This window comes from Sorex fumeus, unplaced genomic scaffold, assembly GCF_029834395.1.
Source record: "Sorex fumeus unplaced genomic scaffold, SorFum_2.1 ptg000130l, whole genome shotgun sequence".
NCBI lineage: Eukaryota > Metazoa > Chordata > Mammalia > Eulipotyphla > Soricidae > Sorex > Sorex fumeus.
The window spans coordinates 5,270,981-5,284,099 of record NW_026606187.1 but is presented as its reverse complement, the minus strand read 5'-3'; the positions used below and the strand labels follow the sequence as shown (position 1 = coordinate 5,284,099).

Genomic DNA, 13,119 nt, shown 5'->3' with positions numbered 1-13,119 from the left:
AAACAATGGGTGAGGGAAAAACAGCTTTACTAGAATTTTAAGAGACACTTGAGAAGAGAGGAAGAGAGGCTCTTGTGATGCCAGCTAACTGGCATTTTTAAGGCAGTTTCGTACTTGTGTTACTTTTCATGTCATATAATTAGCTGGGTTCTATTATTTCTAAAAAAAAAAAAAACCCTCAAGAAAAAAAGAACTATTCCAGAACATTGCCATGATTTGGAAAAAAGAGCCCGAAAAGGGTAAAACTAGAGGCCAAAGGGAACTCTGGGAACAGCAGCCCCCGGATCCAACAGGCTGGTGGATGCGGCATCTCCTTCAGCTTAGAACGCATTCCTTGCTTCGGGGCAGGGACTCGCAGGCCCTCTCTCTAAAGGACGCCTCGAATCCACGGACGACACACAGTGTTGGAAGGAAGGAAGCTGGGGCTGCTGAGGCAGACACTGGAGCAGCGGCCAGCCCCAACGAGGTTCTGCTACGAGGCCTGCGGCAGCACCCGCAGCACTTCCTTCTAAAACTCCCAGGTCCAGGAGCTGGCAGCAAGGAAAGGGCTGGATGGGTGTGAGGTACAATGTATCTGCAGCACAGCTAAGGAGGGGATGAGTGTAACCTGAGGGTTTCAAGAGTTTAACTTAGGGGGCCCAGAGCGATGGTACAGTGGGCAGGGCACTGCCTTACCTGCAGTCAATCTGGGTTTGATCCCTGGCAGCCCGTAGGGTCCCCCGAGCCCCACCAAAACAATTCCTGAGCAACAGGTCTGCCCCCCACACAAAAAAAAAAAAAGGAAAAAGATTTTTAAGTTATCGAGGTTGGGGGCCAAAGTACAATAGTGGATAGGGTGTTGTCTTGCATGCACCCAACCTGGGTTAAATCCTCAGCACTCCATATGGCCCCCCAAGTCCTGCTAGGAGTGGTCCCTGAGTGCAGAGTCAGGAACGTGCCCCGAGCAGCACCAGGTGTGGCCCCAAAAATAAGTAGATAAAATACAGAATTCAAGCCCCCCTCCCCTTTTCCCAATAAAGCCAGAGGCAAATTTAACCAAATCCAATCACGCATTTGCAGTAAATCTGTCCCACAGAACTGCTGGATTAAAAGGTGAGAGGGACAGGAGGCAAAGCTTGGAGACTGCTAAGTCCACGGTGGCCACACCAGAGCCTGGGCATCGAATCGCCCATATCAGGGCCCTACCATGGGGCCAGGGGCAGTTTCCTGAGCGAGCGCCAAGCGGGAGCCAGAGTCACCTCCCAAACGCTGGTGCAGACTTACCAGAGGACAGACTCTAGCTGAAAACTCACCATTTCCCCTCAACTCTTCCCAGCAATAAAAGTAACACGCTTGCCCAGCCGTCTCTTAGGAATGGTAAAGAACTAGAGGCCTTTAAAATTCTAGAACCAGAGGTCACACCTCCATCTAAAGGTGCCCGAGCGCAGACTGTATTTTCGGCTGTATTTTCTAAGACAATGAATGCACAAGAGGAGATCAAGAAAGACTGAAACTGCTCCATCCATCGAAAACTGTCAGTGCGCTCAACCGAGACGAGGCTGCCCTCCAGGGAGGACAGCGTCAGTGAGGGCTCTGGACAGCCACAAGGAGATAGTTTATGAGCATCAGGCAGCGGGGTCAAGAAGGTCGGAGCTCTTGCAATCAGCCTCCACAAGATACATCATCACACTACAAATAACAGACACTGACCAAGTTCAGCGCAAGGCTTCCAGCAAACACATACAAAAGCTCTAATTTATCTTCCTAGTGATGATCTTAAAAAAAAATATTTAATAATCGGGGCTGGAGAGAGAGTCCAGCAGGTAAGACACTTGCACACAGCTGACCCCGGCACCCCATTACAGCCCCCTGAGCCCACCAGGAGTGATCCCTGAGCGCCGTGGCAGGAGTCAGCCCTGAGCACCACCACACGTGGCACAAAAACGAAATTTAAAAACCAATCTGAGTTGGCTGGCCACAACCAGTGTCTCCCAAAACGAACGATAATGCCTTGGCTGGAGCAGATGCAGCTTTGGGTGCTGTTGTGGGTCACTTAGTTCCATTCCCCGGGGAGCACTGAGTCTGCAAAGGGAGTGAGTGGTAAGCCAGATGGGTTTGGGGGTCCCTGATGTAGACTGTCTCCAGATCTCCAGTCTGTGAAGGGGTGTGACTCCTCAAATATATCCTGCTGAAAAAATGCTGAAAATAGCTCTCAAGTCCCTCTGTTCTTTCTAATATAAAGGAAGAAGTCTGTCCTCTTGGGTTGGGGGGAGGAGCCTCCCAAGTGATAATCAGGGGGTCCAGGGCCCACTTGGCCAAGTAGGCCAACGGCTTAGTCCAGTGCCTGACAATGCTGCTGCTCTAAGCCTGTGGTGCAGGGTACCACTAGGACCACCCCAACACTGCTTGGGGGCTTTCTAGGCTGCATCCAGCTATGTAGCGGGGGGGGGTCATCATATCATGCCAGGCAGATGCTCAAACCCCTGTACTATCTCCCTGGTTCCTGATGTATTTTTTGTAATCAAAAGGAGAGGTAGTACAGGGGATAAGGCACTTGCCTGGCGAATGGTGGGCCTGGGTTTGATCCCTGGCACACACATGGTCCTCTGAACACCACCAGGAGTGATCCCCAAGAACAGAGCCAGGAGTAAGTCCTGAGCACAGCAGGGAAGGGGCCAATACCTACCCACCCACCCCCAAGACCCTAATAAAGAAGCTACCATAGTAATTATTTCTGTAGAAATAGCCACTCCTGGTAATATCCACCAATATTATGAATTAAAATACCAGTGAATTCAAAACTAAAATTTCCGCTAGATAAGAAGTATTTTTTTATTGCTTTATTTGGGGTGGGGACAAGACGACAGTTAAAAAATAAATAGAAGGGAACTGGAGAGACAGCACAGCGGGTAGGGGTTTGCCTTGCACGTGGCCAGCCCGGGTTTGATTCCCAGCACCCCATATGGTTCCCTGAGCACTGCTAGAAGTAACTCCTGAGTGCAGAGTGAGGAGTAACCCCTATGCATCACTGGGTGTGACCCAAAAAGCAAAATAAATAAATAAATAAATAGAAGAGCTATAGAGGAGAAAGATCATAATATTACGTCTCTTTAACCAAGATATAAAATTTCAAAAGAGAAACTTCGACCCAGGTTGCAATCAAGTAGAGGTGGAGGGATTTAAAAACTCAGTTTTAAGTTTTAAATATCCCTCAATTAGATACAAAATATTGAAATATTTTTTGAAGAGATTACTCCTACCTTTTGTAACTTTTAAAGATGTACAAAACCACAATTAGGATACAAATCGTTAATACAGCTACTTGTGTACTTTCCAAAGAAAAATTTACTTGATAAAGAACAGATACATGGTATAGCCCATTTTAATAACAAAGTATCAGGCTGTGCCATATAAACTTAACTACCAATTCAAAATAACTGGTCACCAAAGCAAACTAAAGGCAATGTCATATAAGCAACACACACACACACACACACACACACACACACACACACACAAATCAAGAAATAAGGAGAAATGGCTTGTGGTATCTGAAAACATATTCCAGGACCAAACAGATGACAGACTAAGAATCCAGATATTAAGTGGGGGCTGGCTCCAAACCACAAGGGGAAAAAGAAGTGGGTCCAAGTGGTGGCTTGAAGTGGTCCATCAGGCTCCGTAAGCATTAAGACATGTTGCTTACCTCAGCTTTTTTTAAGTCTTAGGATATTTAGATATTCAGCCAACGAGGTGTGTGTGTGTGTGTGTGTGTGTGTGTGTGTGTGTGTGTGTGTGTGTATCCTCCAAAAGCTCATCTCAGGGTTGATGTGAGACACTTGCAGGAGAAAGAATTCCATAGCAAGGTTAAAAATTCTGGTGAGCCTCAGCATTATGAAAGCACTGATACAGGACCCTGAGCATCTGAACCTGAAACCAATCGCGACACAATGCTAAATTAGATTGTCCCCCAAAACCCGGGGCTTGGGAACTGCAAACATCAAGGTCTTTAGCCTCACTATGCTAAGGGCTTCCCCAAGGATCCAGCTCCGCTCCGTGGTACGGGATTAGCAGCATCGCAGGCATCCTGGGGAACCTGTTAAAGATGCAGGATGCCCCCAGTCCGGCCAACCCAGAATCTGCATTTCCCCCTCCGCCTCCCTTCGCTTCCCTTTGCTGCTGCTGCTGCTGTTCAACAAGCCAGGATCACACTCATCTGGCTACACTGCTCACTTTAGTTTTACACCTAAAGATCAATGAAAAATGCATCCAGGAGTCACTTACCCATTGATAGACGTTCTAGACATAAAAAGGCTGAAGACAGATGACACAAAAGAGTGATATAACTGGATAAAGAGCCAGCCTGATTTCTCAATGCTGTTGTTTAAGAAGATCTGTGTTCCTTGGTCAAGGTAACTCTGAACAAAGACAGCCTGGAGTGATTCACATAATTTCTCTCTGTTGCACACATACCACTAAAAAAAAAAGAAGAAGAAGAAAATTGAAAATACACCACAACCAACGTGTCATTTAAGGAGTTCAAAAACAATTTTTGCCATAATCAGCATCTCATACTCACATGCCCTGTAATATATAAAATCTCAGTGCTATATCGCCTGTGTAGGCCTTGCTCTCAGGGTGGAGAGGCCTGCCAGTCATGAAGCTGAGCACGTGGCAGCGCCAGGCCGGGCCCGTCACGGTCTGACTCTAGACCCAATACTTGATCCCTACCTTCCCACCCGACTGAGATTTCAAGAAACTCTACTGGTCTCTTCAGTGAAATTCAGGATCTGAAAGCAGTAACTAACATTACTAGTCTTGTTTCTATTTTTTTTGGGGGGGGGGTCATACCCTGTGATGCTCAGGGTTTACTCCTGGCTCTGAACTCAGAAATCATTCCTGAAGGTGCTTGGGGGACCCTATAGGATGCCGGGGATTAAACCCAGGTCAGCCTCATGCAAGGCAAACACCCTACCCGCTGTGCTATCACTCCGGCCCCTAAACTTGTTTTCAGATAAGAAAACCGCCATATAATCGAACAACTTAGCTCAGAACAACCCAATCAACGGCAGAGTGAGCAGCAGGGCCTGATTAAGCAGCCTTTCCTGGGAAGGTTAAGTAGAGATCTGAGGTGTGCTTTATTCGGTCACCTGATCTGCTGATAGACAGGGGCAAGTGTGCTAGGGAACATTAAGCTACTTAAGGTCACGCTGCAATCAATCAGACAACAAGGTAACAGGATGCCAAGAACTAGGTTTCCTCAAATAGACCAAAACCAGAGCGAACTTTTCTAAACATTAACAAAAGCATCTCGACTGTGGCTAAAATGTAATGTTCCAAATTAATTCCGTAATAGCCCCTCTTCATTCATGTGTCTGAGAAGGGGCAGGCTGGGGCGTTCAGCAGGTCTAAAGCCAGCCCCACGGGCCAAGTCCTGACTCTCTTGTTCCTGTGTGAGCTCAGACAAACCAATAATCGCTAAGCCTCCTTCTTTCATCTGTAGACGACAGATATGCTATTATCTATCCAGTAGGGTACTAGGAGGATTAAATAAACTAAGGCACACAAATCCTCAATGTGGTATGGCCACACAGGAAAATCCTACAATAGTAATAGCAGGAAGAGTTCTCTTAACATGGCTTGATAAAAAGTAAGCCCATTAGGTGCAATGATGAAAATGGAGACCCGTCATTATTAATCCATTATCTGCTACGAAACTATCAATTTTCCCCAAGAGGAGTCTACTGGCCAAGAGAAACTTGCTTCCCCCTAATAAATACAACCATTTACCAGCAGATATCCCAGATGCTTGCACAACTGGTGGACCAGTTTTATAGTCACTCTAAGCTTGCTAAATGTTGTACAAAATCTTGGGTAACATCCCTAACACTAACATTAAAGGAACCCTATAAACCAATACAAGCAAGCAAAGAGGCACAGCAAAACTTGAAAGATTAAACTAATCTTTTTACAAACCCTGTAATCTAAATTGGATAATCCAAGCCTTTCTGACTAATTTACCACTTAAGCATTATTACCATAAAAAACAGACACTACTGCCAACACGGTTTGGGCCTTAACATTATTCTTACTTTTCCCATTCTATATGATAAGCTACGAAGCTCCTTACGGGCACTGCTTATACTTTTCTCCCTGGTCTAAAAATGGTCTCACTTAATCACTAACTAATTCTTAATGCTCCTTGTGCTTGAAGTTATGCCCCAGCAGAGGTCATAAAACATTTTTTATTATCCTCCTGACCTCCTGGTGCACATTCTGAACTTTGTAGTGCTGGGGCCAGTCTGACTTTAACTTATTTTTTTAATTCTATGAAATAACTAATCAGGATGAAAGCCATTACTTTAGTAATAGGCAATCAGGTACATTCTATTAATGTGGACAAGAAGTCATTCAAGTGAAGCAGGGCAGTTAAGAATACCTTGGCGTCCACTTCGGAGTGGACAAGTAGAACAGTAACAATGGACTGACTTCCAGAGCAACGAAGGAACTGGCCTTTAAAGGCAACAGTGCTTTCAAGTGCCAAAAGAAAACTCCAAGTTTTAACAGTATTTCTCTCAATTCAATCAACATTAACACATATAACTGGATCTTTACTGCCATGATGACTTTGAGAAAAACTATTTGCTGCCCAGAATACGCTTCAGATGAAAAAGAAATGACGTCTCGCTTTCAAAAGACCAAGGCCAACACTTGATTTCCTTCTGACCGCTGCCTGGTACAAACGGCAACTCAGGGCGGCATCCTCCCACCAAAAACGGAAAAGCAAACTGAAACGTCCACCAACTGTTGGATAAACAAACAAGACTTGAGCCATCTAACGGGATAATCATCCTCCATAAAGAGGAAAGACACGATGGATGTCACAACCTGAACTTGAAACACAATGTGCTAAGTGAAACAAGCCAGTCACGAAAGTCCCCGGTTATATGACTTCACTGCATCAATCCTCCAGAATTATCTGGCAGACCAGACAAGAAGTAAACTGTGGTTGCCATATTTTGAGGGAAGGGGACCAAGGAACGTGAATACAAAAGGGTACGGGTTTCTTTTTTGAAATGATGAGGATGTTTTTAAATTAGCATGGAGGTGTTTACAAGACTCTAAAATGAAAATATGAAAAACCCACCCAACTGTATGCTTTAAAAGGATGGCCTGGGACCAGTGAGGGAGAACGGGGATTTAAGCACTTGCCTGACATGTGGCCAATCCCACTTTGATTCCTTGCACTACAAGTTCCACAGCACAGAAGCCCCCCGCATTGCTGAGTGTTGCCCAATCTCTCCCCACCCCCAAACAAGGGGTGAATTTTGTGGCATATGAATTGTATCTCATTAAAACTTTCATTTCTAAAAATGGTCTTTAAAAGTTAGTCGATTAATCTTCCAAAAATTGAGTGATTTGAATTTTTTTTTTTTTTGGTGTCACACCCAGCGATACACAGGGGTTAATCCTGGCTCATGCACTCACGAAATACTCCTGGCAGTGCTTGGGGGACCATGTGGGACTGGGAATTGAACCAGGGTCAGCTGCATAGATACAAATGCCCTGCCCGCTGTACTATTGCTCCAACCCCCAGTGATTAAAAATTTTAAGTGACCTAGTGAGTCTCTTCTAAAATCGAAGTTCTAAGCACAAATCTGATCGTGTGATCACACTGCTTCACAGCAGACTTCTCTAGAATACCTAAGTTGACTTTCACAGGCCTATACAAGCTGTCCATTCTAAGCCACACCTCAGTACAGCCCCTACTGGCCTAGCATACCTGCCCACTCAACCTGGTCTCTTTTCCAGGAAGCCTCCTTTTCTCGGGACTGTCTCACAGAGTATTTGCTCTGTCTCCCCCTTCCCTTTTCACCTGACCCTCTCCCCTCCCCTCTGACCTCTCCCTCCTGGATTCAATCTAAGGCTAAATGTTTCTCAGTTCCTTTTGAACTTCCAGGCTGGAGCAGAGGACCCAAGACCCACTCAAACATCTCCCAAGTCTCCTTGGGAACATTCGCGGCCACTGAGTGGAAAAGCTGCACAGAACCGTGTTAAGGGCTGCTAAACGAAGTTACAGGAGCTTCTAATGACCGGGAGAGTGACCGGCTTCAGTGTCTGGCACAGACTACAGAGGAACAGTGACTGAAGACCACAGGCAATCTGACAGAACCTGAAGTTTCTAGCAAAACTCAGAGGAACATAGGAGAGCCACGGAAGCTGCTGTAAACTGAGCCTCTGTCAATTTCTAAAATTCCACAGTTCTTGCAAGGCCTTACTTAGGCCCAGGACTGCAAACAGTGGTTACAGCTATGCACTCACCACAAACTGCTTGACCACAGCAAGACACGAGGAGGGCACTGCCAAGACCCTACCTTGCACCAGGCACCTGACCAAGGATTTTATACTTCATTCGTCACCTCATAACTTCCACATAAACAGGAAGCCTGGGGGTCCCTGAGCAGCTCCAGTTGGTTCAAGTGCAGGTGCTAAGTACATGCTGCTTTGGCTCAGGAGTTCCACTCAGTGAAGCCCTGTTCACTCCACCCAGTGTCGACCTCTACGTCCCACTGTTTGGCCCACTGGAGGACACTCGCTCTGTCTCAAGAAAAGATCATCAGGGCCAGAGCAATAGTACAAGGGGGAGGGCGTTTGCCTTGCATGCAGCCAACCCGGGTTCAATCCCCGGCATCCCATATGGTCCCCCAGGCACTGCCAGGAGTAATCCCTGAGTGCTGAGCCAGGAATGATGCCTGAGCATAGCCAGGAATAATTCCTGAGTGCAGAGCCAGGAGTGACCCCTGAGCATCACCGGGTGTGACTGCCCCCTAAGCCCCCAAAAGAAGAGATCATTATACAGACTTCAATTTTACTACAGGCAAGGTTTCTCCATCCCTGCACTCCTGATATTTGGGGACAATAATCCTTTCTTACAGGAACTGCCTTAACACTACAATCCCTAGCCTCTACCCATGGGGTGGCAGGTACTGCCCCCAGTCAAGATAGCAAATGCCGAATCTCCACTGCTTGAGAACCTCTGATGGGTTTACACAGACAATTTAATTGCTCTGACTCTGAAGGTGTGTCCCCTAACTACCCACTGTAACAGTGGACCAGGAGAAAAGCAAAGAGCCCTCACTGGCTTATCATAGCAGTGGGGACAGGGCTGCGAAATAACGGAATGGGAGGATCTTCTTGGATAAGACTGGCTCCTTAAAGGTGTAGTTGCTTTGAAAATCAATGGGGGGGCCCTAGAATTAGCTCTGTCCGGACAACCCAGCTTAATCAAAAGACGGAGACTCCTATGCACTTTCAAACAGATAAATTCTTTAATCATAGGCTCCTTAAAGAATATGAGACAGGGGCTGGAGCGCTAGTTCAGCGGGCTTTTGTCTGGAATGCGGCCGACCCAGGTTCGATTCCCAGTATCCCATGTGGCCCCCCAGCACCACCAGGAGTGATTCCTGAGTGCAAAGCTAGGAGTAGCCAGTAGCCTCTGTGCATTTCTGGGTGTGACCCAAAAAGCAAAAATAAGTAAATAAAATGAACATCCCAAACCCCAGAAGAAGGGGAAGGGCTTAGGGAGCCCCACCTTGTCACATACCATCAATAAAGCTACACTGCGCCCTGAGGGAAAAAAAAAAGAACATGAGACAAAGGTGCCAAGCAAGAACGAGATTTCCGCACAGGAAGGCCCAGGGTGCCCCAACTCCATTGTGGGGCTGACTCCTCAGCAGGAGACCAAGTGCCTGAAAAAGCATCTTACATCTGCTGCTAAAGCTCACTTGAATATTGTTCCATCTGAGTTAGGAAAGCTTTCTAAAAAGGAGCTCTCATCCAATCAGAGTTAAACCATCTGCTGATGCCAAGTATAAAGTGGGAGTCTAAACTTCACATCTTCCCCCAAATTACAGTAAATAACATTGCTCTCCACTTTCAACCAGACGGCAATGATACTATAATTAGTCAAACAATGCACAGACAGTCAGGTAGTCCTGAGTCTGAATGTGTATTTGACAGGTTAGCCCATCAAAGCAATACATTAGGGCATGTCTTTTCTTTTAGACCTTTTTTAGTGAATCACTGGAAGATAGACCCTTACAAGCTGTTCATGATGGGTTTCAGTCGTACAGTGTTCCAACACCCATCCCGCCACCAGTGCACATTTCCCAGCGCCAGGGTCCCCAGGTTCCCTCCCATCACCCCACCAAACCCCCACCCCTGCCTGCCTCTATGGCAAGCGCTTTGTTCCCCTCTCTCTCGCCCCACCTCTCTCGGGCACTGTGGTTTGCAATACTGATGCTGAAAGGTCATCAAAATTATCCCTTTACCTAGTTGGTTTTTTTTTAGTGAATCACAGTGAGATACAGTTACAGACTTACAAACTTTCATGCTTACATTTCAGTTCTACAATGCTCGAGTACCCATGCCTCCACCAGTGCCCATTCTCTACCACCGATGTTCCCAGTATTCCTCCTGCCACCCCCACCCCTTCCCACCCCCTTCCTCTGTGGCAGGCACATTCCCTCTTACTCTTTCTCTCTCCTTTTGCGTGCTATGACCTTTACCTACTTTTAACCCTCACATCTTGCCCAGTGTCATCACTCCCAGCTATTACTGTCATACCGGTCTCATCTTTCACTGACCCTCAGCCCCACACACACTTGGGGTTAGTTTCAGTATTAGGTCATTTCTTAAAGACTATCTTAAAGGATTCCACACCCAGCTCCTAATTTTCATATAACCTGGATTAATGACTCATTCCTTCAAAGTTGAAATGTGTTTTTTTAAACTATATTTTCTTATCAGACTGAAGGATCAGTTAATAGTTTTTCGAGAATTACTTCTTGGAGTTCCTCAACTGGACAAACATATGCGTTTAATTTTTCTTTCAAAATACAAAGACTTGTGCATATTAGCAGAATTAGAAAATTATTTTTAAAAAATCAATTCCTGATTTTAGGTAGTAAAAAATAAGCAAATACTTGGTCTTTATCCTCTGCTGTTCCTGGTTCCTAAAATCCTTAGGAAATCTCCTGAATGATGCAAGTACCTTTTGCAAGCTGGTACGGTAGGCCGTGGGGAAAGGTACATAGATACATTTTCAGGATAAAGACTTTGTCAACAGGAGGACCAAGTCACAGGAGAGAGTGCAGAGGCCTAAGATGCTTGCCTTGCACACAATGACCTCGCTTTGATCCCTGGGACCGCATATGGTCCTCCAGCACAGGCAAGAGTAAGCCCTAGGCACCGCCGGGATCAAATCCTCTTCCCCTGCCCTCCACTTCCTTCTACTGGGGGGGGGGGGGAGGCCAAGTTGGGTTAGAAGGTTGAACTTTCTTCCCTACTTCCCAATACCAAGGAGTGGGGGCTAGGAAGGGGTTCCATCCCAGTGTCAATGACTGAATTAGGGGAGGGGGCAAGGAAGCTCTGTGCCACTCCCCAGCCCCACACCTTGCCTTCACTTCCCTTTGACTACTCCTGCGTTGTCATCTTTACAATAAACCAATAAATATAAGTGAAGGGTTCTCCTGCATCCTTTTTTGAGTGGTTCTAGCTAATCATCTTCCCTGGAAGTGGTGACCTGTGGGAACCCGAGAATTTGTAGCCAGAATGGAATGAAGCAGAGTTAAGTCGGCTGACTGGGGGCTCGAGGGCAAGTTCTATTACTGAGCCTCTAAGCCTCTGGCCTGGCCTTAATTCCTGGTGGGGTCACAGGAAGCCAGAACGGGAGGACACCCAGTTAGTGGTCAGAAAAGTCACCAAAGATGCCAGGGACCAGCCCAGCTGCACAGGATTGGTGCAGGGGTGCTGCGGAGTTATAATCCTTTGTTCCCAACACATAGGTGAGAATATTTCTTTCAACACTAAATATGACCAAGCAACTGACCAAGCAGTTGTCCTGTCTGCTCTAACACAACCTGCAAGAACTTCCAACTGTCTTTTATGCACAGATACATAATAACTTCAGTGTCTAACACACAGGTCCACTGGAGTAGAGCACTACTTTTTCACAGCCCTTCAGCCAACACAAGGTTTGGGGAAAGACACCATGAAATTGTGGAGAAGGTCCCAGCCTTGAAACTAGACAGACCAGGGCTCAAAACCCAAGGGCCCTCATTAACATGCTTCTGAGTAAGTTTCATCTCTCCTAACCTCAATTTCCTATCCACAAAATGGAAGTGGTACCCTGTCACCAAGAGCTGTTCTGAGGATTAGAGGGGATAATCTATTTAAAGCTCCTGGCATACAACTGAACATCAGTAACAAGATTTCCTCCTCCCTCCTGTGCAAGGTCCTCAAATGCTAGTCAGAGAACTGATGTTCAAGGGAATGTCTAGAAGCCATGCTGCAGGTCTGGGTACCCAGCCACTCTCTAAAGAAATGAGTAACCGAAAACCTGAGGCAGTCAGGACCACTAAAAACAACTGGGAAGTCTCCACATATGGGTCCATGAACACGGAATCGGGTGGTGAGACCAAGCCTGACAACACTGACCTTGAGAGCCCACAATGCCATCACTGTCAGCCCATACACTTAATCATGAATACCTTCTTGCACGTGAGCACAGCATAGCATAGAATAGTCAAGTCATTCATTATTTCTCTAGAATGTCACAAGACCAATAGCACAAATTCTGAGATTAGAGCATACGAAGGAACAAGGCACCCACAGGTCCACTTGCAAGAAAAGTTAGTAAATTAAATGGTTTCCACTTTAATAAATATTAGATAATATTAGCCAGGTGTGTGGGACCCGGGGCTGAGATCTCCAAGCCTACATGGTTTGGGACTGGACCTGCCAGTAGCTAGACAGTTACACCCACCAACTGCCGTGTAACCCCAATAACGGCCAGGATCCAGAGATTATCACACTCAGCTCCCGGAAGCAAATGTGGCCGCGTGACATCTTATCATCTCATTCCTACTTTGGACAAACTGGCAGGCTACCGAATGTAACCTGCCCACATGGCAGAGTCTGGCAAACTCCCCGTGGTGTACCCAATATGCCAAATACCAGTGACAATGATGGGTCTCATTCTCTTAACCCTGAAAGAGCCTTGAATATCGCACTTTTAAAAAAAATCTCAGGGCTAGGACGAAGGAGACGTTACTAGGGCCTGCTCCAGGCAATCGAAGA

At 46.3% G+C, this 13,119-nt stretch overlaps 1 protein-coding gene across 2 annotated transcripts in view; it reads right to left on the bottom strand.

Moving 5' to 3' along the window:
• The window catches only part of METTL9 (methyltransferase 9, His-X-His N1(pi)-histidine), a 50,354-nt gene that overhangs the window by 31,933 nt on the left and 5,302 nt on the right, over positions 1–13,119 (bottom strand). For both annotated transcript variants that reach the window (XM_056138900.1, XM_056138898.1), the window contains exon 2: positions 4,264–4,454. In XM_056138900.1, the coding sequence (XP_055994875.1) occupies positions 4,264–4,454 (191 nt within the window). The remainder of the gene's footprint in view (positions 1–4,263; positions 4,455–13,119) is intronic.